The sequence below is a fragment of the Phyllopteryx taeniolatus genome, chromosome 17 (assembly GCF_024500385.1).
Source record: "Phyllopteryx taeniolatus isolate TA_2022b chromosome 17, UOR_Ptae_1.2, whole genome shotgun sequence".
In the NCBI taxonomy this organism is placed as follows: Eukaryota; Metazoa; Chordata; class Actinopteri; order Syngnathiformes; family Syngnathidae; genus Phyllopteryx; species Phyllopteryx taeniolatus.
Window position 1 is genome coordinate 6,448,447 of NC_084518.1, and position 25,314 is coordinate 6,473,760.

General features: G+C 39.1%; 2 protein-coding genes across 3 annotated transcripts in view; both read left to right on the forward strand.

Annotated features, from left to right (window-relative positions):
* cfap58 (cilia and flagella associated protein 58) overlaps positions 1-14,426 on the forward strand; it is a 32,901-nt gene extending 18,475 nt beyond the window's left edge. Inside the window, exons 11-18 of the mRNA XM_061752825.1 lie at positions 51-197; positions 382-522; positions 2,646-2,869; positions 3,758-3,866; positions 4,433-4,537; positions 4,940-5,059; positions 12,981-13,105; positions 13,976-14,426. Coding sequence (XP_061608809.1) covers positions 51-197; positions 382-522; positions 2,646-2,869; positions 3,758-3,866; positions 4,433-4,537; positions 4,940-5,059; positions 12,981-13,105; positions 13,976-14,078 — 1,074 coding nt within the window. The 3' untranslated portion in view covers positions 14,079-14,426. The remainder of the gene's footprint in view (positions 1-50; positions 198-381; positions 523-2,645; positions 2,870-3,757; positions 3,867-4,432; positions 4,538-4,939; positions 5,060-12,980; positions 13,106-13,975) is intronic.
* Positions 14,427-16,283: 1,857 nt separating this feature from the next.
* fez1 (fasciculation and elongation protein zeta 1 (zygin I)) overlaps positions 16,284-25,314 on the forward strand; it is a 68,128-nt gene continuing 59,097 nt past the window's right edge. The window contains exon 1 of one of the 2 annotated variants that reach the window (XM_061751044.1): positions 16,284-16,565. The gene's annotated coding sequence lies outside the window, so the exon portion shown is untranslated. The remainder of the gene's footprint in view (positions 16,566-25,314) is intronic. The other variant, XM_061751045.1, reaches the window with a different exon arrangement.

Below are 25,314 nucleotides of genomic sequence, written 5' to 3' on the forward strand. Positions count from 1 at the left end.
TTACTTGTTATTTCTGCAATTGTTTCATTTATGCGATGTCTCTACCCCAGGACAGCATTGCACAGTTGAAGATAAAGATGAGGGCACTGAACAACCAGAATACTCAGTTGAAGGATGAGATAGAAGTAAAGGAGTTGACCATCCACAAAGATCAGCAGCACCACAAGCGCTTAGTGCGAGATAACGATAATCTCAAGGTACCACAGCGCTACCTGTTCGCTGGTTGTTTGTAAATTGGAGTTTCCCCCATTTCCCTGCCCACGATGTTAATTTAGGAAGCGCATTTTTCTGCACTTGAGCATTTTTTCAGTTGAATTTTATACTATACTTTGATTAGCGTTTGTTCATGCTGTGCTGTGCTCCTACTGTGTTGAATTCCAGACAGAACTGAAGTTGAAAACTCAGCAACTGGACGAAGAATTGCGACGTGTTGAGCATCAGAAAGCAGAACAAGAAAAACTTCAGAAAATGATTGCTGACAAAGAAATAGAAAATATGCAACAGAAAAAACAATTGGATCAAGTAAGTAATAAAAAATAAAAAATACATATCATGCATTCTAGCTCCACATCATAAAAGTACTGCAAAAGTAAACTACGGTAACTTGAATGTGAAAAGGTTAAAAGATCTGACATTTGCAACTACTTTGAAAAAGGAATAATTTTATTTAGGATAATAATCACAAATATTGCCCTATATTTCTTTGTCAGGCTTTGGAAAGAAACTATAAAATAATATTCATAAATAAGATGTATAACGCTTTAATCATTATATCATTAAGGTATTGAAATAATAATAATTTATTTCACAATTGTGACATTCACATTTGCTGGTTCTGATTTTCAGTCACAAAACTAATACATAGTGTTAGTTTTTATTATTATTACTATGAAATTAACTAGTGTTAATCTTGGAAATTATGAATGAGAGACAAGAAATAGCAGACATATTTCTTATGATGATGGTATTAATTATAGATATTATTATATTCAGTTGGATATGGCTGCATTCCTCAATTAGATTTTAAATCCACAGCATGACCCAAGAAAGCGTTCCCGAGCAATTTGAATACATTTTCTAAATTAGTCTCACTATTGCATTTTTTTGTTAGAGCACCAGAGCTGTTTATTCTTAATCCCCTGAGTTCTCCTCTAATGGTGTTTAAATTAAATAATGTGCTTCCTGCTAAAACATATTATTCCTTTTAGAAATTATTCAATAGAAGGCTCACACCTATTTTCTTAAATCAAACTAATGACTTTTTAACCAACTGGTGAATTGTGATGAATCTGCAAAGGAAGAGTTCTTTTCCAAAATCCTGTAAATTATCTATTAAATTATTAGCTATCTATATAATTATTAACATTTGGGGGGAAATTATCTATTTACCCTGACCTGAAAATTTTTAACATACATTTTATCCTCTTAAAACAATTTATTGTTTCAGTCTGAACATCAATAATAATTGATAAATCTCAAAACAATGTTGCTGATTATAAAATCAGTTTATTATATACTATACTATATGTAGATTATTTTTTAAAATGCTATAAATCCATATATATATTAAAGTTAATTAAATGAACATTAAAGAAACAAAAGGACTCAATCCATATCAACACATACTCCAGCGCGCGAATCCATTCCCTGCCTTCTAAATGCTGAATTTTCTGCATTCGCTCTTTAGAACCATCGAAACTGTACATCGCTGAAAAAATACATTTTAAAAATCTCAGTAAAACTTGGCTCCACAAAGAAATCAAACAAACAACAAAAAACATTTATCAAGAGTGATGACAGGGATTTGGGGCCTAACCAACTTCAATGCCTCAAATTGAAAATACAGTAATCCCTTGGTATATCTCGGTTCACTTTCTGCTGATTGAGTGCATCGCAGATTTCTTTTTTATACTGAAGATCAGTGTTGTACAGTCACTCCCCTCCTCAGTTAGCTTTATTGACTATTTGATTTTAATGTGGCAGCAATAACTCACATCAGGTCAAATTGGATTCCTATGCAGAAAATGAAGCCTTACCAAATAATCAAAAAACATGACCTGAATGTCACTGTTTAACACACAAGCCACAGTCAGAGTTTTATGAAATTCACACATATCAACCTTAGCCCGTCGTATAGCTAATGCACACACATAACAATATGGACACTGGATAGGAACAAATGGTATTAAAGAGCAATGTTTAGCTTGATTTTCTAAAACCTGTAGTTAAAAAGAGCACTGCAAAGAATTCTGGGAACCAGCAGGATCTATGAAACTTTATACTGTATACTGTACAGTATATAAATAATACCATTACTTTGCAGTTTTCATCTATTTCAGGGGTTTTCTGGCACTTAACCTCTGTGATAAACAAGGGATTACTGTACTACTTTCTAGGGCATCTGTTAGTCATGGGCTCCTAAAGGATCGTGATAATTTTTCTTACACCTACGGCACTCATAACACTTATTGGAAGGGAATTGCAGTTTGCATTCTAGAGTACAGTCTGTACACAATACAATGCCATGGCAAGATCTGTTTTTTATTTGGTGTTTGTCGCATTTTGGAAAAGAGTACTGCATTATAATACCCAAATACATCGAAGACAAGTTAACTACTAGGGAATTTTGTTGCTGAAATTTCTAGGTGATCAGAGAACGGGACAACTTGGGTAAGCAGCTGCTACAACGCAATGAGGAACGAGCTCTGTTGTATGACAAGGTCAAGATCCAGCAATCAATCATAAGCAAGAGGGACTTTCACCACAACCAGCGGATGGAAGATATCCGCCTCCTCAAGTTGGAAATCAAGAGGCTCATGCGTGAAAAGAATATCTTGGACAAGACTGTACCCAACACAGATGAGCTAAAGTAAGAAAATAAGTAATCATTTTGAGAGTCTATGAAAGACCAATACTGAATGTTTTAGCCACTCTGATAGTCGTTGATGCCTACACTCCCAAAATAATACACTGCATATAAGTATATAAAAAAATGTAATGGTGGTCTGCAGCAATCTCTCTCAATGTCTTATGTGCTTTTCCAATCTCTCTTTCAATTTAAAAAACTGTCACTTAGCAACCTCTGTTAGACTAACGTTCTTACCCTACGTCAGCTGGGATCGGCTCCAGCAGTAGAAAAATGAATGAATGACTGATGCAACAACATCAAACGACAAAATTGCTTAAATAATTTTTTGTAGTTACTTCAAATAGTTGTTCAGCTGCTTGGTACTACAGGGAATTCATAAAGCAGAAGCAGAACTTCCGGGGCCAACAGTTCCCTATTGGAAACTATTTGTCAATGGGGGTGGTCTGACGGAATTTCACGATTGGAACACATTCGTCTACGGGAGGTGGGTGGTGGCGTTTCCCAATCGTAAACCATTTCTCAACAGGGGCTAGGAGGGTGGGTGTTTCTGATGGAGTTTCATGATTGAAAACCATTCGCCGACGGTGTTGTGGGGGTTCTGACAGTTTCAGTTGTTTAAATTTAGAAATCACTAGGATTGAATGCCCACCACCGAATTTAGATGCCCCCCTTATTTGGACCTGGGGCCACAGCTCCATCGGCCCTCGAACCCCCCTCATAGCTTATCGCAGACATGCCCACTAGACGGTTTCAAACCATGGACTCACTTTTTTTGCACTGTAATCATTGCTCTGTATTCCATGTAAACTACATATTAGAGGAAAGAAAACCAGTTCCCGTTAACCATTGTGGGACTAATAAAGGTTATCTTATCTTGGTGTGTTATAGACGAGAGCTGTTTGCCCTGCAAAGAGAACTGGCTAGAGAAAGGACAAGGAATGGTGTCCTCGAGGAACAGCTAAACCCCATAAATATTCACCGATGGAGGCGACTGGAGGTACGTACAGTATACCTTTATTGCATATTCTGAAGACATTACATTCATAATCCTGGTTATTGATATTTGGTTTAATAAAACAAAATCACTGCAATCGACTTTCATCTTCACCATGTTGTGTCGTCACTCGTCTGTTCTGTATGGAAGTAGGTATTTTGAAGGCCAAGTCTGGCAGCAAAGAAGTGAATCATTTTACGATAAAATGTGTTTTCATTGGATTGTGATGATATATAGAGACTACTGAAAAAAAAGGACAATCATTCCATAGATGCTTGGTGGAAGCAATTCTTGTGATGTATGCTGAGCTTTCTCGCAATATGCCGATACCAAGCATGATGGCAATTCGAATTTTTTTTTAGGTGATTTTACCGGCATATTTTCCTCAAAAATGTTGTCGGCCTTCCAAATTGTTTTAAACTCCAGAGGTTTCCCTTTATTTTCTTGATAACAGTGTACATTGTACCTTCGCGGTTTGAAATGTACTGCATTTCAACGTTAGCGCTTGATCCCCAAAGTTTTACAAACCATTTAAAAAATGTTTTAAAATTATTATTTTCAAATGACAGGGCAGTGATCCCTGCAAGTATGAACTGATCCAGAAGGTACACACGTTACAGAGAAGACTCATCAACAAGACCGAAGACTTTGAAGAACAGGAATTCTTATTACAGGTGACATTATTGTTTTGTCTCCCTGAAGTGGTTGAATTATAAGGTCTTTTGTACCCACCAGTTTATCCTCTTATCTGTACTTACACAATCATTCTGGATTACTGCATAAATGAGTCTCTAAAATTGACAAATTGGCCTATGCCATTATAAACGTGCCAAATATTATTGGATTAATAAGATAATAACTTGGGTTCAGATGCAATGACTTCAGAGGTACTACTGCTCATCACCTTAAGAATAGTCATTTGAGAGATTCAGTGATCACTGGAATTTTGGATGATTATTATGACATATGCTGTCGGTATTCAGTCACTCTGTTTTTCTTTTTTTTGGGGGGGGGGGGTATTTTTGCTAAATGTTTCATTCACATAAAAATAGTTTTCTTCCTTTTTGTCAAACTAGGAAAAGGAGAAGCTGTATGTAGAACTGCAACAAATTTTGGCTCGGCAGCCAGGTCCAGAGGCACTTGAGCAGCTTCAGCATTGCCAATGGACATTAAGGGAAAGGACCAAAAAGCTAATGGTACCAATGTGTTTTTCTTGTACTTGCCTGCCATCAATGACACATGTATCATCAGTGTTGCCACAGTTACCTTGAAAAAAAAAATTACTTTATGGATTATTTGATTTAAAAAATAAAGTTGTAGTCGATTACAAGTTACTTTATTAGTTACATTCAATAGCTGCTGTGTGGCAGTAATATATCTTAATCCAAAGTGGATAAATATTACTTGAGTAAAAATCAAAAGAGCATTACATTACATGGCAAGTAAATATTACAGCATAACTCCGCTCTTAATGTGGAAATAAACAAGCAACAAAAATCATTAACTGTGAATATTTATAACCTTCCTAACACTTTTTACAAAGGAAAATGACCAAAATAGTGTTAGTGTTGTTCCCAGCATTTTTATTTCATGAAACCCGAACGTTGTGTTGTATGATGTACAATCCCCTCTCAGTCACTTTTGCTACAATGGAACTTACTTTGTGGCTTGCCACCTGTATAAATTGCTGTTGCTCATTAAAGCTTCTTCTGCAAGCCAAAAGAGCCTTGTTAGTCTTGTGCGACTCTTGCGCACAATAGTAAACGCACTTTGAGTTAATCTGATTACTTGTCTAGAGATACTAAAGAATTAGGTTACAAGTTACCAGTGATGCTTGTAACGCATTACTCCAAAGTGGCCGCCATTTTGAGTACTAAGCAATGTAACGTGTTACTGTATCCACAGATGTAATCAGATTCATTATTTCATCAAACTAATAGTAGTTACAATGACTCTTAACAAGCAATCGTTTGTGGATAATGACTTCAAGAAGCAGCAGCCCCTCTGTCCACACAGATTGGTTCCTTTCAAAAGGTTTGAAGAAACTGACTGGAAGGTTATTGCTTATCATACAATCCACAGTGAAGATGTAAATGTAAAAGTGCAAAGAACTGCACGGGTTCACTGTCGCCACACTATTTTTGTTATTTTCCTTACTAAAAAGTGCATTTGATTGTTGCTACTTTTTTATTGACAAAATAGCAGAGGTGTGGACTCAAGTCACATGACTTGGTTTGAGTCATGAATTTGATGACTTTAGACTCGACTTGACAAAATGTTACAAGACTTGCAACTCGACTTGGACTTGAACAGCAATGACTTGTGACTTCACTTGGACTTGAACCCACTGACTTGAAAAGACTTGCTACATTGACCAAAGCACTGAGAAACCAAAATTTGTACTTTCACTTTTTACGTCTATATTGGTCATTTATACAGTCGTGTTGTTTGGTTTGCGAAAGTTTCGTTCAGAACGAATTCTTTTTAGTGAACAAACTGACCTGAATTAGTTTATGAAATGATTCGTTCTTTGAGCAGGGCCGCCGCACGTGAGGCGTGCAAGTCGGCTGGGAGCGGGAACGGAGCTGCTGAAGCGTTCTGTCACTCACTTCTGACTCTTCGGCGAATGACCAATGAGCAGCCAGCGTGCAGGCGGGGGCAGGACTTCATTAAACATACTGCCATGTGATTTGCGATTCGCCAGCGTTGTCACTCACTTTGGCGAATGACCAAAGAGCAGTCGGTGCAGGTGGGGGAGGGACTTAATTGAACTGAATGTACTGAAGAACTGAAGAGTGATTCGTTCGGGGGAGGGACTTAAGTTCACAGGACAAAGATGTTAAAAATATTATTTAAGTCTAGAACCACTTGACAAACCACATCTGCCATTTCGAAGTGATCATATAGCAGATATAAAGCAGTTAAATCGATAAATATGATTCAGAATGCCCCTTCTGCTTTTTGCATCGAGCACCTTCCAGTCTTCGGCTCCATTGGGCGACAAAATACTGTTGATTATCTAAAAAAGGAAACCAACTGGTCTTTCATGAGTAAGTGAAACGTCTCATTTTGTCTTTAACCAAAAAAATTATAATTTTAATCCTGATTCTTGATTATTCCGATAGAATCGTCAGTAGAATACTCGATTACTAATTGCAGCACTACTGGATCCAAATTCTGACTTGTGACAGGTCTGTTTAATGTCAGTTGAGAAATAAAGTGAGACAAAGTTAGTCATAGCATAGCATCTTGATAGAATAAATGAAAACGTACTATCGAACAGTTTTGAAGAGGCAATATACTAAGGCCCCCCCCCTTCCCCTCCCTTGACGATTGGCTTTGAAGGTGCAAAAATTTTGATCAGCCCCCTAGTCCTCTTAGAAAGGTTCAATGTACCTGTTTATTAAATTTTATTTGATAAATAAATATGGATTTTATGGATATTAAAATCTATAAATGCAGGATATAATATACAGGGTGAGTAACTCCCTATTTTAAAATACTTATGTTCATATGTTTTAATATTTTTCTCAATTCTTTTGTGTATGTTCCATGATTAAAGGAGCAAGTCTATCCTACCAAACCAACAACTTTGGAAGAACCTGAAGGGTGAATACGAGAACTCATGTCTTCCATCCCACAAGAGTTCCTTGTGAAATCAGTTAATGCAGTTCCCAGGCGGCTTGAGAAACTGGTGGCGCATGCTGGCGCCCATATCGAATTTTAAATAAAACTCCATGCAATACACTTTCTATTCATGTTCAGTTCTTGTAAGAATTATAGTTCAGAAATAAATCACAAGTACTTAAAAATAGGGAGTTATTTTTAAATCACCCGGGATGCCATCCATCCATTTTCAAAACCGCTTATCCTGGTTAGGGTCACGGGTGTTGGAGCCTATCTCAGCTGACTTCGGGGAAAGGCGGACTACACCCTGAACTGGTCGCCAGTCAGTCGCAGGGCACATATAGACACAGACAACCATTCACACTCACATTCACACTGTCATTCGTACCAGTCAGGCGAGTGTACCACTACCCCATCAGTGACTATAAAACATATAAATATTAATTAAATGCGGCACAGTGAATGACTGGTTAGCACTGGTTTAATTGAATACATTACAAAGACAAGATATTTAATGTTCAAACTGATAAACTTTATTCTTTTTAGCAAATAATCATCAACCCAGAGTTTTATGGCTGCAACACGTTCCAAAAAAGCTGGGACAGGGTCATGTTTACCACTGTGTTACATTACCTTTTCTTTTAACAACATTCAATAAGCGTTTGGGAACTGAGGACACTAATTGCTGAAGCTTTGTAGGTGGAATTATTTCCCAGCTACAGCTTCAGCTGTTCAACAGTCCGGGGTCTCCATTGTCGTATTTTACGCTTCATAATGCGCCACACATTTTTAATGGGGGACAGGTCTGGACTGCAGGCAGGCCAGTCTAGTACCCGCACTCTTTTACTACGAAGCCATGCTGTTGTAACACGTGCAGAATGTGGTTTGGCATTGTCTTGCTAAAATAAGCAGGGGCGTCCATGAAAAAGATGTTGCTTGGATGGCAGCATATGTTTCTCCAAAACCTGTATGTACCTTTCAGCATTAATGTTGCCTTCACAGATGTGCGGCTCCAAATACCGGAGACAAATTCCTTGTGTGTTTTTTGGACATACTTGGCAAATAAAGATGATTCTGATTCTGATTCTGAAGTGTTCCTGAGCCCATGTGGTGATATCCTTTACACATTGAAGTCGTTTTTTGATGCAGTGCTGCCTTAGGGATCGAAGGTCACAGGCATTCAATGTTGGTCTTCAGCCTTGCCGCTTACATGCAGTGATTTCTCCAGATTCTCTGAACCTTTTGATGATATTATGGACCGTAGATGATGAAATCCCCAAATTCCTTGCAATTGCACGTTGAGGAACATTGTCCTTAAACTGTTCGACGATTTTCTCACGCACTTATTCACAGAGAGGTGAACCTCGCGCCATCTTTGCTTGTGAATGACTGAGCAATTCAGGGAAGCTCCTTTTATACCCAATCATGGCACCCACCTGTTCCCAATTAGCACCTGTGGGATGTTCCAGACAGCTGCTTGATGAACATTCCTCAACTTTCTCAGTCTTTTTTGCCACCTGTCCCAGCTTTTTTGGAACGCGTTGCAGCCATAAAATTCAAAGTTAATGATTATTTGCTATAAACAATAAGTTTATCAGTTTGAACATTAAATATCTTGTATTTGTAGTGTATTCAATTAAATATAGGTTGAACATGATTTGCAAATCATTGTATTCTGTTTTTATTTATGTTTAACACAACGTCCGTCCCAACTTAATTGGAATTGGGGTTCTATCTATCTATCTATCTATCTATCTATCTATCTATCTATCTATCTATCTATCTATCTATCTATCTATCTATCTATCTATCTATCTATCTATCTATCTATCTATCTATCTATCTAGCGATCTTTATAAGTCTAGATTTGTAGTTATCTAAATCTAAATCTAAGTCTAGAACTATTTGTCAAAATTTATATCTATCAATATCTATATGTCTATATGTGACATAGCTTCATACTGTAGAGTATCCATCCATCCATCCACCCATTTTCTTCACCGCTTATCCTCACTAGGGTTGTGGGGTGCTGGCGCCTATCCCAGCTATCTTCGGGCAAGAGGCCGGGTACACCCTGAACCGGCCAGCCAATCGCAGGGCACATAGAAACTATAATTCGCGCTCACATTCATACCTACGGGCAATTTTCCAATTAACCTACCATGCATGTTTTTGGGATGTGGGAGGACACCGGAGTGCCAGGAGAAAACCCACCCAGGCACGGGGAGAACATGCAAACTCCACATAGGCGGGGCCGGGATTTGAACCCCGGTCCCCAGAACTGTGAGGCAGATGTGCTAATCAGTCGTCCACCGTGCCAACCGTGCTGGCCTGTATAGTATATACATATATATTATATATATATGTATATAAGTCATATACTTGTTATCGTGTTACAATAACGCTTTACCCCATTGATTTAGTATGGTCGCTTTTCATGTGTAAGTGCTGTAGGACATGCGGTAATTGTCAGCCAATCAGAAGTCGTGTATGACGTAGGGCTAGGCTGGCTCGTCTACCCAGAGCGAGACGCCATTAACCGAACGCGGATGCTGCCGAATAAATGTGCCTTTCGGACTAAAGCACAAGTGGGCGTGTTCAACACCGCTGCGTTACAATCTGAAATGTTTACAGTTCGTTGCAGACAGGATGGCCGGATAGTCGCATTTAAGCTACCCTGCGCCGGTGTACCTAATGAGGTGACCAAAGGGAATGAAGGAATTTTATTGTCGTAGTGAAACTCGTGTCATACAGATGCACTACAGACTACACACACTCAGTCAAATATTTCATGACTTTTTTAAACGTAGGTACATCTCAATAAATTAGAATATTGTTGAAAATTCCATTTTTCTTCAGTACTCATCGTGATTAAAAACTGAAGTACTTTTCAGAGGGCAAATTCCAGCCTAAGCTCTACATTAAAAAAAAATCACTTGATTTCTTGAATTAATTAACTATTTCGTTTGACGTTATATTTTAGTTCCTCAATGTGGGGAATTTTTTTTATTTGTTATGTGCTATAATCATCAAAATTATACATATTTTAAATATGAAATACGTCACTCTGAGTGTGTGCAGTGTATCTCTATAATTTCATTTTTTGAATTGAACTACCTCATAAAAGATTGAGACTTTTCACGTGTGAGCATAATCGACGTGTGTGAGCATGATTGACATGAACCAGTGAATGCCAGTGACATGCTTGCGTGAATGGCTTTAAGTAGTGTTCATGTGAGCAAAACTCATGTTTATGAGAGGGTTTGAGTAGTGTTTATGAGAGCGTTCGAGTAGTCTTCATGAGAGCAAAACTCGTGCGTATGAGTATTTGAGTAGCATTTATGAGAGAGTTTGAGTAGTGTTTATGAGAGCAAGACTTTCACTTGTGCATATGAGAGGATTTGACTAGTGTTTATGAGAGGGTTTGAGTAGTGTTTATTAGAGCAAGACTTTCACTCGTGTGTATGAGAGGATTTGACTAGTGTTTATGAGAGGGTTTGACTAGTATTTATGAGAGTGTTTGAGTAATGTTATGAGAGTGTGAAAGCATTTGAATAGTAAGTGTGGCCCTTCAAGGTCAACATCTAACCACCACTCCCCTTCACATTTACGTACACGCACACATGCACGTACACACACACACACATCCACACACACACAGTTGCCTTCATAGACCCCCACACAATCGGAGACCACAGAACTCAAACAATGTGCAGGGTTGCTAGTCTATCTACTGTATCTATCAGTTAAGAGTCTAGAGAAGTGTACTTGACAATGGTGTTCTTGTTTCCATACTTACTGTATTTGGGATGGCATGGTGGACGACTGGTTAGCACTGGCTCACAGTTCTGAGGACCTGGATTCAAATCCGGCCTCACCTGTTTGGAGTTTGTATGTTCTCCCTGTGCCTGTGTGGGTTTTCTCCGGGTACTCCGGTTTCCTCCCAAATTCCCAAAAACATGCATGATAGGTTAATTGAAGACTCTAAATTGCCCGTAGGTGTGAATGTGGTTGTTTGTTTATATGTGGCCTGCGATTGACTGGCGACCAGTTCAGGGTGTACCCTGCCTCTCACCCAGAGTCAGCTGGGATAGGTGCAAGCATGCCCATGACCCTAGTGAGGATAAGCAGTATGGAAAATGTATGTATGTATGTATGTATGTGGCATGTGAAGTCTGCACTAACTAGCCCATTTAATGTGGCTTCAACTACACTAATATTTACGCTATTGGTTCATGTAGATGACATTATTCTGTAACTTCTGTGGCGTATATTACCTAAATAATGGGTATGGCTAAGCTAATGCTCTTTTTGTACTGTGGATAAGTGATATTCCTGCCACTTGGCAGCTGCTGAAAGTAACTAAAACATTACTTGTAATCTAACTTAGTTACTTTTAAGATGAAGTAATCAGTAAAGTAACTACGTCACTTTTTCAAGGTAACGTTGGCAACTGTGTTAGTTACTCAAAAAAGGGGTCATATTAGAATAACACTTTAGTAACTCATTACGACCATCACTGTGTACACTATATTGCCAAATGTATTCACTCTCACTCACTGTTCTGAATCCATATGGTTTAATACGATGTTGGTCTACCTTTTGCAGCTATACAAGATTCAACTCTTGTGGGAAGGCTTTCAACAAGGTTTAGAAGTGAGTTTAGTGGAATTTATGCCCGTTCTTCCAGGAACATATTTGTGAGGTCACACACCGATATTGGACGAGAAGTCCTGGCTCACTGTCCACTCGAAATCAACCCAACGGTGTTCTAGCAGGTTGAGGGCAGGATTCTGTGCAGGCCAGTCAAGTTCATCCATACCAAATTCTCTAATCCATGTCTTTACGGACCTTGTTTTGTGCACTGGTGCATAGACATTTTGGAACAGGAAGGGATAATCACCAAACTGTTTTACTGTTCAAAATCTCACGATATACTGAAGCATTCAGAGTTCATTTCAATGGAGCTCAGGGGCTAATGTTTTCGACATTTTTGTGGGAACAGTTTGGAGAGGGCCCCTTCCTGTTCCAACATGAGTGTGCATCAGTGCAAAAATCAAGGTTTATAATGAAACAGATGAGAAAGTTTGATGTTAGATGGACTTGACTAGCCTGCACAATCCTGACCTCAACCCTATAGAACACTTGAATGAATTAGAGCGGAGACTAAGAGCCAAGCCTTCTCGTCCATGTGTGTAACCTCACAAATGCACTTCTGGAGAAATGGTCATAAATTCCCACAAACACATTCCTAAACCTTGTGTAAAACCCTCCTAGAAGAATTTACGCTGTTATGACGGCAGAAGGGGCACCGATGTCATATTAAACCCTATGGATTAAGAATGGGATGTCACTTAAAGTCAAACCTGAGTCAAAGGGAGGTGAGCGAATACTTTTGGCAATATAGTTTATCATTAATACCACAACTAGTAGCTAGTAGTACCAAAACTACCACAGTAGGTTTTACAAATCAGTGTTTTGATTCCACAGGCACTGACTGCAGAGGTGAGAGTGCTAGACTTAAAGATGAATGAGTACAAAAGCGACAATCAACAGTTGATCAATGAGCTTGCAGACCTCAAGAAGAAGTACTTCAATCAGAAGAAGTTACAAAGGTAAGCTCCATTAAGTGGCCTGTGTTACATTTGATTTAATTGCAAGAAGAATGAGTGGCTCAAGTGCCATATACAGTGCTATGAGTCCTCGGTTTACGGTCCCGACATACAACATTTCGGGGATAAAAACAGCGCACAATGAATGACTTTGCACAGCGGCATTAGAATATGTCGTCACAGGGACAAGAAAGCACGCTGAGTTACTGCCGCGATGACTGTTTTTAATTTGCTAGTTTTAAATTGATGGCCTAAAACTGTTTTACATAAAATACAGTATTTACTTTAATTATGAATATCAGAATCAGAATAAGCTTTATTTTGCCCATTATGTCCAAAGAAACACACAAGGAATTTGTCTCTGGTAGTTTAGTGTAGGTTTGTGATGGACTAGGGTATGTTCTGACTTGCATGAACCGAGGACCCCCATGTAGAAAGCACTGCAGTAATCCAAATACTCACCACAGGTACTGTATTTATAAAAAAAAAAACTTTTGTATTTGTGTGTAGTCCCGTTGATTAGCAGTCAGGACAGTTGTTTGGTAGAATGCAAACTGGTCTTGGACCAGATATCATCAGTTGGGATTTGGATCTGGAAAATGATAAATGATCTCTGCAAGATAGAACATGCTTGGTTATTCTGATCTCAGCTCAACTAAATCACATCACCATGCCTTAACAAAACAGACAAGTGTTAATCTGTTTGGTTTGTATTCTGGGAACAATTGGCAGTCCTCCCTTGATTACGCGAGAAAAAGAGCGAAAGCACACCTAATGGAAAATTTTGGATGATTATGTAATTCTAATGAGCTTGAGCCACATGGATACCTAAAGTTACCCGCAATGTAATGTATTTGCTCTGTCTCATCTCAGTGACAAGTCCAAAACCAAGGGGGAACGGTTGGTGCTGCCTCAACTCATCAGCAAGCCGCATTTCGCTGGCGGAGGCTTTAAGTTTGATGAACTTTTCCGATGACAAATGAACATATTTCAAAATACAGTGTAATTATTTAATATAGGTGAATATCATTAATCAAATTTGCCTCAGGAAGTCAACATGACACTCTATCCTCAGATGCCTTCAAACACAATGTTGTAACCGGAACCCTTGAATGTGTGAAAATCCAAGGACAAATTATGTATCCCTATTATGGTTGACAAATATGTCGTAGACACAGTGGAAGATAAATCTTGAATGCATTGTCATAAGACTATTTTTAAACTTAGTTATACTATATTTTTACAGGTTTTAGCATGAATGACTTCACATTTGTTATGTGTGAGTTTTCAAGCATGCAATTGTACAAAATTCTAAGGATTTGTGTAATTATGTGCTGATATTTGTGTGTTTTAATTAAAAGTATACACATTCAGTCTTTTCGTGAGCTTTGTTATTTTAAAAGGCAAATGCAGGGAAGGCATAAAGATAATGGCATTTGGTACATGGTTAGTCCCGATGTAGGAAAACGGGAGCAACCAATCTTTACATAAGCTCACCTAGTATACTCAAGATATAACTGAAATAACTGAAGAAATCTTTTGAATTGAAGGTGAAACATCTCTAACTTCAACGATTTGGCGTTGCAGAAGCCCTTACGATGCCAAAATGAAGTCTAGCATGTTTGATGTTTTAGTAATCTTCTGTGTAGTCTGACATATCAATGAAAACCCTGCGAAATAGCACATTGACGTCGACCAATAGGATTTCATCTCGCAACGGTGCCTCACTTCCTTTGTTTGCCGTTGTTAACATTTCAATCAACGGAACACTGGCATAATGTTTACGTGCAAACGTTAGTGCTAGCACTAGCTAGCTACATAACGCTATGTTGCCTGCTTGCGAGCAGAATTGAAAGTACGTGAACATTCCCTCAAGCTCTCCTTAAGAATAGACAGGCCAAACTGTCCTGTTGGAGCACCCAGGGACAGCACCAGGTTTTTTTTCTTCTTTTTGTTCTTTCTTTCAACACAAAACATTGCTGCAATCAAAACTAGTGTCTCTTCCTCCATGATTGTTGTTGTTGACACTATGGTAACGCTTATATCCGGTAGCGTTGACACCTTTTCCTGTCCCGCCTTCCCCAACAGCTTGATTAAACAAGATTAGCCCAACAGTTGTAAAAGACAGGATAGGTTGATAGTGCCAGTTGCCCGTGTTCTGAACGAGACACGGCATGATTTTATAGCAGTAGTCTGACATAGGGTGGACCACCGGTTAGCATATCTGCTTCACAGTTCTGAGGACTCGGGTTCAAATCCTGGCCCCGCCTGGGCGGAGTTTGCATGATCTCCCCATTCCTGCGTGGGTTTTCTCCAGGTACTACGGTTTCTTCCCACATTCCAAAAACATGCATGGTAGGATGATTGAAGACTCTAAATCCATAAAATCATATTCCATAAAATCTGCTCCTATCAGAGGGCTGGATGTTCTTTTTGGTGCTAATTGTGTGTGTGTGTGCGTGTGTTGCTATTTAGCAGAGGATTCGTCAACAGGATTGAACCCCAACCACAGATTGAAACCAGAGATCAAGCAGATTTGAAATTAAGTCCTAACATATTGCCACAAGCAAATAGTGTACCCTCCCAACATTTGCTCTTCCTTAAAATTTGAACTTGGAACTCGCAAGAATCACATCTCCTTATTCACAATTTACATCTGTGTCCTGACCTCTTTGAAATGACCTCTCATCATGCCTTTTCATTCATATTTTGGACATATTTTTATTTCTTGGAGCTGATTATTTATCCTTAAAAATGGAATTCAAATATAAGGTATGTAAGAAAGTGACATGGAGAAATATGGATTTGAAAGAGTATAAAAGTATTCTGCAAATTTGAAGTTGATTTTGAATTGAGCAATCACAGGCTGGATAGAGACTATTAAACCTTTGCATGCATGGCACCTCGCTTTTGTAATGTAATTTTTCAGAAGGAAAAATGAATGTGGGTAAGTAACATAATAGAACAGATGAAGTAATAATATCCTTATTTTTTGTGTCTAAGCTTGGCAGCTGGACGGTGTGTTACCTTGACATGCAGAAACATCCCCTTCCCCCAAGCCTCCCTCTCCATGAATACTTGGGCATGAAAGCTTGCATTGAGGAGGTGACAAAGGGAGAGAGATGGTGGTGAGGAAAGACCGGAGGGAGGGGCTGAGCTGATGTCGTCAGAGGATGTTTGGTGCGCAGGCGCTGCGTGAGCTGGGCTGGCTGCCTATTGATGGGAAAACAAGGGGTTGTGGGAGGACAGATAAGGGTGTCTGTGGGCAAACGGGTGAGGGCAGGGTTACGGACAGAGCTTAAAGCCATCTCTATTCCCCTCACTTTTTAGTATTGCCTCTATTCACTGGATTGAATGTGGCATCTGTTCATCAGTGAGATTTGCAATCAAGGGAGCCTGAGACACCGCCTATTCTTGCCTGACAAGGTCCTATCAACAAACTGAAGCGTCACATCCACTGCAGGTAATCCTCAGTCCGTTACTCATTTCACCATGCCCGGGCCCTGATTGTGATTCTTGTTCCGCATCATCATCCATCCATCTATCTGGGCCCTGTATCCAGTGTTCCCTCCATCTTTTATTCCTCTATTCTATTCTATTCTCTTCTCTACTCCCTCCCCCCCCAGCCGCACACTCCTTGTTTTCTCCTTCTGATGAGCTAATGATATACACTTGCTTGTCATCCATTACTCGTTCTAAGTTACACCCCCATCTGAATATCTATTCAAAGTGGAATCCAATTTAAATGTTTGTATAAGTAGGTATGTGCTGTATATTATGTGAAAACATCTGAATGATTTGACCAGTGTTTTCAATGTAATATTTTTCAAAAAGGTCCTTGATATGTGTTAACAGCTAACCATTAAATGTATACATTGTGATCATTAAAGCAAAACTGGAGCTGTCATTTCAGTTGAAACACAATCTGTAAAAGTGGTGGCTAAGATAAATCCAACGGTCCCTCTCATCGTAAACTGAACTATAATTGACGCTTTCCATCACCGTGGATCAGATCAGATTCTCTCTGTAAAGGCTCGGTAGAAAACTGCTGACACGCATTCTAGGCACGCACCAAAGGTATGAATCTCAGACATGTGAATCATATCCTGTTTTATAAACAGTTTGATTTAGCATTATAAAATTGACCTGGCAGGGGACAGAATGGCATGAATATGACTGGAAAGGGGCTATGGGAAAGGGAAACTGCAATTATTTTGACAGTTTTTAGTTTTGTAGTCTTAAAGGAATTTTTTAAAAGATTAAATGATTGATGAAAACTATTCCTCCTCTCTTACCCAATCCATTGGCTCAGGTGGTAAAGTGGTTGCCTCTCAACCTGTAGATTGATTCCAGTTTCCTCCCAGTCCCAACATTATAGTTGACAACATTCATTTCCAGAATTATATGGGAACTGAAATTTTTGGGGGAAGAAAACAAAAACATTGTGTATCATAATCTTGGTTAAAACAACCAAAACTTATTCAACCTCTGTTGAATTTCTACCTTGCACTTTGGATCCCTCAGTTCCACACAAACGCTTACAGCTCACATACTGTGATATTGTAGAGCTATTAAGGCCACACCTGCATGCACTGTGCATTCCTCCATCACATATAATTTCTTAATAATCTGCTACAGCAATAAATAGCATTGATGCCACACAATTGCATTTCAGTCACTACATCCAGTATATTTGATCTAAAAATGAAGAATCAACAGTGACACTAATAATACAAGGTATTCAACATGATTGTTTTTCTTTGTTCATTGAATGCAACTGAGTAAGTAATCCTCATCTATGAAATTAATTCTCATAAATTTCCATATACATGTACAGTGTCGTGAAAAAGTATTGTCACCCTTCCCAAATTCACTTTTTTTTTTGTTTAAGATCATCAAACGAATGTAAATATTAGACAAAGATAACCTGAGTAAACGTAAAATGCAGATTTTAAATGGCGATTTTATTTTGGGGGGGGAAAAAGAATAAAGCTACCTTGGCCCTGTGTGGAAAAGTAATTGCCCCCTTATTAAATCATGAACTCACTGTGGCTAATCACATTATTTTGAAAACCTGAGTTTATTTTCACTGACCACACACAAGCCTGATTACCTCCAGACCTGTTCAGTCAAGAAATCACTTAAATAGAACTTGTCTGACAAAATGAAGTCGGGCCAAAAGACCTCAAAAAGCTGAAGCAAAATGCCACGATCCAAAGAAATTCAAGAACAGATGAGAAATAAAGTGACTGACATCTATCAGTCTCTAAAATCACTGTGAGAGCCATTGTACACAAATGAAGAAAACATGGAAGTGGTGAATGTCTTCTTGGAAGGCATGTGTCTCGTTACATTTGAAGTCAATTTTAACACAGCATTTCTGAAAAAGAGCATCATACCAACAGCCAAACTTAGTGGTAGTGTGACGGTCTGAGTGGGCTGCTTCGTTAATTCAGGACCTGGATGACTTGCTGTCATTGATGGAACCATGAATTCTGCTCTTTACCAGAAAACCTTCAAGGAGAATGTTCAGCCATCAGTTCGTGACCTCAAGCTGAAGTGCTCATGGGTTCTGCAGTAGCACAATGATCCAAAACACACAAGCAAGTCAACTTCTGAATGGCTTAAGAAAAATAAAATGAAGGTTTTGGAGTGGCCAAGTCAAAGTCTGGACTTGAATCTGATTAAAATACATGACCTTAAAAAGGTCATTAATGTTCAAAAACCCTCCAGTTTTGCCAAATTACACAATTCTGCAAGGGAGAGTGGGCCAAAATATCACCAGAGAGTTGTGGAAGACTCATTGCCAGTTATATAAAACACTTGATTTCAGTTATTGCTGCAAAGGGTGGCCCAACCAGTTAATAGATTGAGCGGGCAATTACTTTTTCCACACTGGGCCAGGTAGCTTTGAATATGTTTTTTTTTCCCTTGAAAGATAAAAATCACCATTTAAAAACTGCATATTATGTTTACTTGGGTTATCGTTGTCTCATCTTTGCATTTGTTTGGTGATCTTAAACTTTAAAGATGGAAAACTATACAAAAGAAAAAAATAAGTAAAAAATTGAGAAGGGGAAAATACTTTTTCATGGCACTGTATTTATTCCGAACTCCTAGATAAACTCCCAAAGTCTTGAACAATTTTATAAACATTTTACAGAAATGTTGCCCTTTTTCAAGTACCCTTGAGCAAGATATCGGACCCCCAGTTTTTATGGCAACATATGGCAACATATTCTTAATGGGTGAGTGAAATCATTGGAAAAGCATTCTGTAAGGGCTATATTCTTCCCGTTCATGCGTTTTTTTTTTCTTTTTTCTTCTGACACACACCCGTGCATACTGGGCGAATACGTGCACAGCCGCCTATGAGGCGTGACTCATTGAAGTTTCAGGGAGGCTTCAAACTGGCAAGTGGAGTTTCCCTGAGACGTGATAGCCCTAGAAATCCATTTGGAAAATATGTTGACGCTTTAAATGTGAAATTAACCCCCACAGCAGATCCGGAAATTAGGTGTCGCCAGTGAGATGTAAGTACCACTCGTCTATCAGACTATTTAGAAGGAACATGTTTTTTGTATTCTCTAATAAATGAATACTGTACAATAAATGTACAATCCCAATTCCAATGAAGTTGGGACGTTGTGTTAAACATAAATAAAAACAGATTACAATGATTTGCAATCAAGATCAAGATGGCTGCCGGGGTGCAGCCACACTGTTTGGCAGGTCCTGTGCGTTTGCTTAAAAAGTAATCCAAAGATCAAATAGGACCATGGATTATGCTATCAACGTATTCCTTTGCTGTTTGGATAACCCTCTATCTTCTGCAAAATTCAACATGTCCAAGAAAAAGGGACACTCTAACCTTGTATCCAGCCAGAGGGAGTCAGCACATGCTATTCCCAAGGGTACTGGACTATGGCCATGCTAGGCCACCCCCAGGTGAGCAGGAACAGGCTGTCACAGGCAAACCACTCCTGGGTGTTTTTAATCTCTTGCTGATACTTCTTTTGGCTGGTGATGTTGAACTAAACCCCGGCCCAGTGCTAGCTGGGCCTCCACCTCTGCTACCTGGTCCAACATCACTGCCAACTGGGCCTTTACCTCGAGCAGCCGGGCTAACACCAATGCTAGATCAGCTAACATCATTGCTAGCTAGGCCTCCACCTCTACCGGCTGGGCCTCCACCTCTGCTAGCTGGGCCTCTACTACTGCTAGTTGGGCCAACACCACTGCTACTTGGGCCAACACCACTGCTAGTTGGGCCAACAACACTGCTAGTTGGGCTTCTACCACTGCCGGCTGGACTTCTACCACTGCCGGCTGGGCCTCCACCTCTGCCGGCTGGGCCTCCACCTCTGCCGGCTGGGCCACCACCTCTGCCGGCTGGGACTCCACCTCTGCCGGCTGGGCCTCCTCCACTGCTGGCTGATGCGGAAGCTGGCAGCGTAAAGCTATATGCAAACATTGCCAATAAAAGAAACAGGGGGCTGTCAAACCCCGCAATACTAAAGCACCGGAAATGCAGGGTGTTCCAAACCGTTAATAACTCTAAATTAATATGGGACTCAACACGTAAACCAAAAGGCATTGTTTGTGCACACTTAAATATATGAAGCATTTTAACAAAAAGTGATCAGGTCAATCACCTTCTCACTGACTCAAATATTGACTTCCTCTGCCTATCTGAGACATGGCTCCATGAATCTTCGCCCTCAGCAATACTATCTGTACCTGGTTATAAAATGTTTAGAAACGACAGACAGGGTTCTAAGGGAGGAGATGTTATGATTTATGCCAAGGACACTTTTAATTGTAATGAAATACATGTTACAGATGAGAATGCATTAGAATTTCTTGGACTAACTTTCTTTGTCACAGAAAATGTCTTTTATTCTTGTAGTTATTTATAGGCCTCCCTCATCAAATGCAGCTTTTTATGAAAAGCTGGAAATTTTACTGAAACAACTCAATCTTGCAAAAGAGGTTATAATAATGGGTGACCTAAATGTTAATTGGGAAGTTAACAAAGTTAGGAAAAAATTGAAAAGGGTTATGGATGATATGGATATGACTCTTGTAATTAATGGCCCCATGAGAATTACAAACTCCACCCGAACTCAGATTGATCTAGCTTTTACTAATACGCCAGAAAGGATCTTGAAGCCATACAATATGCTCACAGGATTGTCTGATCACAATCTTATAATGGTCACAAGAAAAGTAAATAATAAGCGCTTCAAACCCTTGGCCACCACTGAATCAAAACATGAACAACAAAATTTCCAAGATTCTATCCAAGAAGTAAACTGGGATGTATTACTCGCTGGTAAAAATTTAGATGAGGATTGTTCTAAATTTGCCAACAAAATACAAGAAATTATTATACAATTTACACGGATAATTAAACTAAAAGCTAGAAAGAATGGCCTTCCTTGGTTAAACACATTTATTCTGAAACTGATGAAAGAACGCGATCATTCCTTGAAGTTGTCGGTCAAATCAGGATACAATAGACACCACTTTATTTCACTGAGAAATAGGGTAGTGAAAGAAATAAGAAAATCTAAAGCTGACTTTTTCATTACTGCTTTGAATAGTGCAAAGGGAAATTCAAAAATAACCTGGAATTATATTAAAAAACTATTAGGTGGTACACAAAATAACAAAACAAAACTAATGCAAATTAAATTAAATTGAAACATCCTGACGGAACCTCAAGTGATGGCTGATGCTTTTAACAACTACTTCATTGAATCTGTGTCAGAAATCTCTTCTAAGTTTGCAGTAAAACAAAGGAAGGAATACCCTGCATTGTCTGCAACGCAGTTCTTTACTATTACAAATATTACTGAGACCAAAGTTATTGATTTAATTCATTCACTCAAACCATCTAAGGCAAAGGATGTTTTTGGAATGGACACGAACATGCTCAAAGATCTAGGTTCAACTCTTGCTACTCCTATTGCCTCAATCATTAATCTTTCAATTTCATCTGGTCACTTTCCAAAGGCCTGGAAATCTGCTATTGTTACCCCTGTCTTTAAATCCGGTGACTCAACTTCTCTGAATAACTACCGACCTATAAACATTCTTCCGGCCATTTCCAAAGTTGCAGAAAAATGGGTGTCAGAGCAGATTGTCCATTATTTAAACAGCAGCTCCCCCTCTCTCCACGCCATGCAGTTTGGTTTCAGATCCAAGCATTCCGCTGAAATGGCTACATGCCTCTTCATTGAGAAAATAAAATCATCTCTCGACAAGGGTGGAGTTGTAGGAGCGGTGTTCTTGGACCTCAGGAAAGCTTTCGATACAGTAAATCACTCTGTTCTTCTTACCAAGCTCTCAAAATGTAACTTCTCTCGCAAAGCTGCGAGCTGGATTGAATCATATCTGCATGACCGAACACAATCTGTATCAGTTAACAACTGCAGATCAGTCTCTTAGGCTTACCTCTGGAGTCCCTCAGGGATCAATATTAGGCCCCCTTTTATGTAGTCTTTATATCAACGATTTTCCCACTGTTTGTTCTGAAGCAGAGTGCGTAATGTATGCAGACGACACAGTTTTCTTTGTTCATGGTCGCTCCAAAGATACTGTTGCTGCTAAATGTCCTGTATCACAACTTGGTTGCAGGAGTGCTGTCTACAGCTAAACGTTTCTAAAACTGTAGGCATGTATTTCACTAAAACAAATAGAGTATCACCTGACCCCAACATACTTGTTAATTTAGAAAAAATGCAAATTGTCAGCCAATACAAATATCTTGGGTTAATAATAGATTCACAGCTTTCCTTTAAAGCCCATATTGACAAATTGTGTAAAATATCAAATTAAACCTTGCAAATTTTCATGCAATTCGAAATGAAATGTCAACTGAAGCCGCAAAAATTTACTTATATTCAATGATTCTTAGTCACTTTAACTATTGCATAACCAGTTGGTCCTGGGCTGGTCAGAATGCAAAAAAACCATTGGAAGTTTTGTACAAACAAGTAATTAAAGTGATGGATAAAAAACCAAGGCACTATCATCACTGCAATTTTTAAAAAAATACAGTATTTTAAACTGGGACAGTCTTCACATATTTGCAGATTTAAATTTGATTTCTAAAGTACTGCATGATTTGGCTCCAGCTCCTCTGGCTGAGTTCATCAGCCAAAGAAAGAGCTCTGAGCGTGTCATTCGAGGCTCTGTCAGAGGTGACTGTCTCATTCCTCTGCACAGGAGCACTTTCAGTAAGTCAGCCTGGTCAGTGAGGAGCGCTGGTGAGTGGAACTCAGTACCTGAGGAGGTTAAACTGTTTACAACATACAAGGCCTTCACAAAAAAACTGAAAATGTGGCTAGTTAACACCTATAGCTGCCAACACTAAAAGACAAGTATGTTATGATGGTTTTTTTTTTTTGTTATGATCAAATGATTTGTGGTTTTATTCTCTCTTAATAGTATAGTAAGTCTTTGATTATGTATCCTGTATTATATTGTCTTGTAGATGTATTTTACTGCTTTTTTACATCATGGCCAGGGGACTACAGATGAAAACTAGCTTTCTGGCTAATTCTGGCTTTTTTAACCATGTGTATTTCATGTGTTTTATGAAATTGCATTGTCCCCTTTCAAATAAACTGATTAAAAAAAAAAATAGAAAAAATCAAGTTCAACCTATATTTAATTGAATACACTACAAAGACAAGATATTTAATGTTCAAACTGATAAACTTTATTGTTTTTAGCAAATAATCATTAACTTAGAATTTTATGGCTGCAACAGGTTCCAAGAAAGCTGGGACAGGGTCATGTTTACCACTGTGTTACATCACCTTTTCTTTTAACAACATTCAATAAACGTTTGGGAACTGAGGACACTAAGTGTTGAAGCTTTGTAGGTGGAATTCTTTCCCATTCTTGCTTGATGTACAGCTTCAGCTGTTCAACAGTCCGGGGTCTCCGTTGTCGTATTTTACGCTTCATAATGCGCCACACATTTTCAATGGGAGACAGGTCTGGACTGCAGGCAGGCCAGTCTAGTACCCACACTCTTTTACTACGAAGCCATGCTGTTGTAACACGTGCAGAATGTGGTTTGGCATTGTCTTGCTGAAATAAGCAGGGGCGTCCATGAAAAAGATGTTGCTTGGATGGCAGCATATGTTTCACCAAAACCTGTATGTACCTTTCAGCATTAATGGTGCCTTCACAGAAGAAGTTACCCATGCTATTGGCACTAACACAACCCCATACCATCACAGATGCTGGCTTTTGAACTTTGCGTCCATAACAGTCCGGATGGTTCTTTTCCTCTGGCCTGGAGAACACAACGTCCACAATTTCCAAAAACAATTTGAAATGTGGACTCATTGGACCACAGAACACTTTTCCACTTTGCATCAGTCCATCTTAGATGAGCTCGGGCCAAGAGAAGCCGGCGGGTATTGTTGATAAATGGCTTTTGCGTTGCATAGTAGCGTTTCAAGTTGCGCTTACGGATGTAGCACCGAAGTGTATTTACTGACATTGGTTTTCTGAAGTGTTCCTGAGCCCATGTGGTGATATCCTTGACACATTGATGTCGGTTTCTGATGCAGTGCCGCCTGAGGGATCGAAGGTCACGGGGATCAATGTTGGTTTTCGGCCTTGGCGCTTACATGCAGTGATTTCTCTAGATTATCTGAACCTTTTGATGATATTATGGACCGTAGATGATGAAATCCCTAAATTTCTTGCAATTTTACATTGAGGAACATTGTCGAGTATTTTTCTCACGGACTTGTTTACAAAGAGGTGAACCTTGCCCCATCTTTGCTTGTGAATGACTGAGCAATTCAGGGAAGCTCCTTTCATACTCAATCATGGCACCCACCTGTTCCCAATTAGCCTGTTCATCTTTGGGATGTTCCAAACAGGTGTTTGATGAGGATTCCTCAACTTTTTTGCCACCTGTCCCAGCTTTTTTTGGAACGTGTTGTTGCCATAAAATTCCAAGTTAATGATTATTTCCTAAAAATAATAAAGTTTATCAGTTTGAACATTACATATCTTGTCTTTGTAGTGTATTCAATTAAATATAGGTTGAACATGATTTGCAAATCATTGTATTCTGTTTTTATTTATGGTTCACACAACGTCCCAACTTCATTGGAATTGGGCTTGTAATTTAATCAGAATATTGTGCTTATGAGTGAATGCATGTTGGGAAGGCTAGC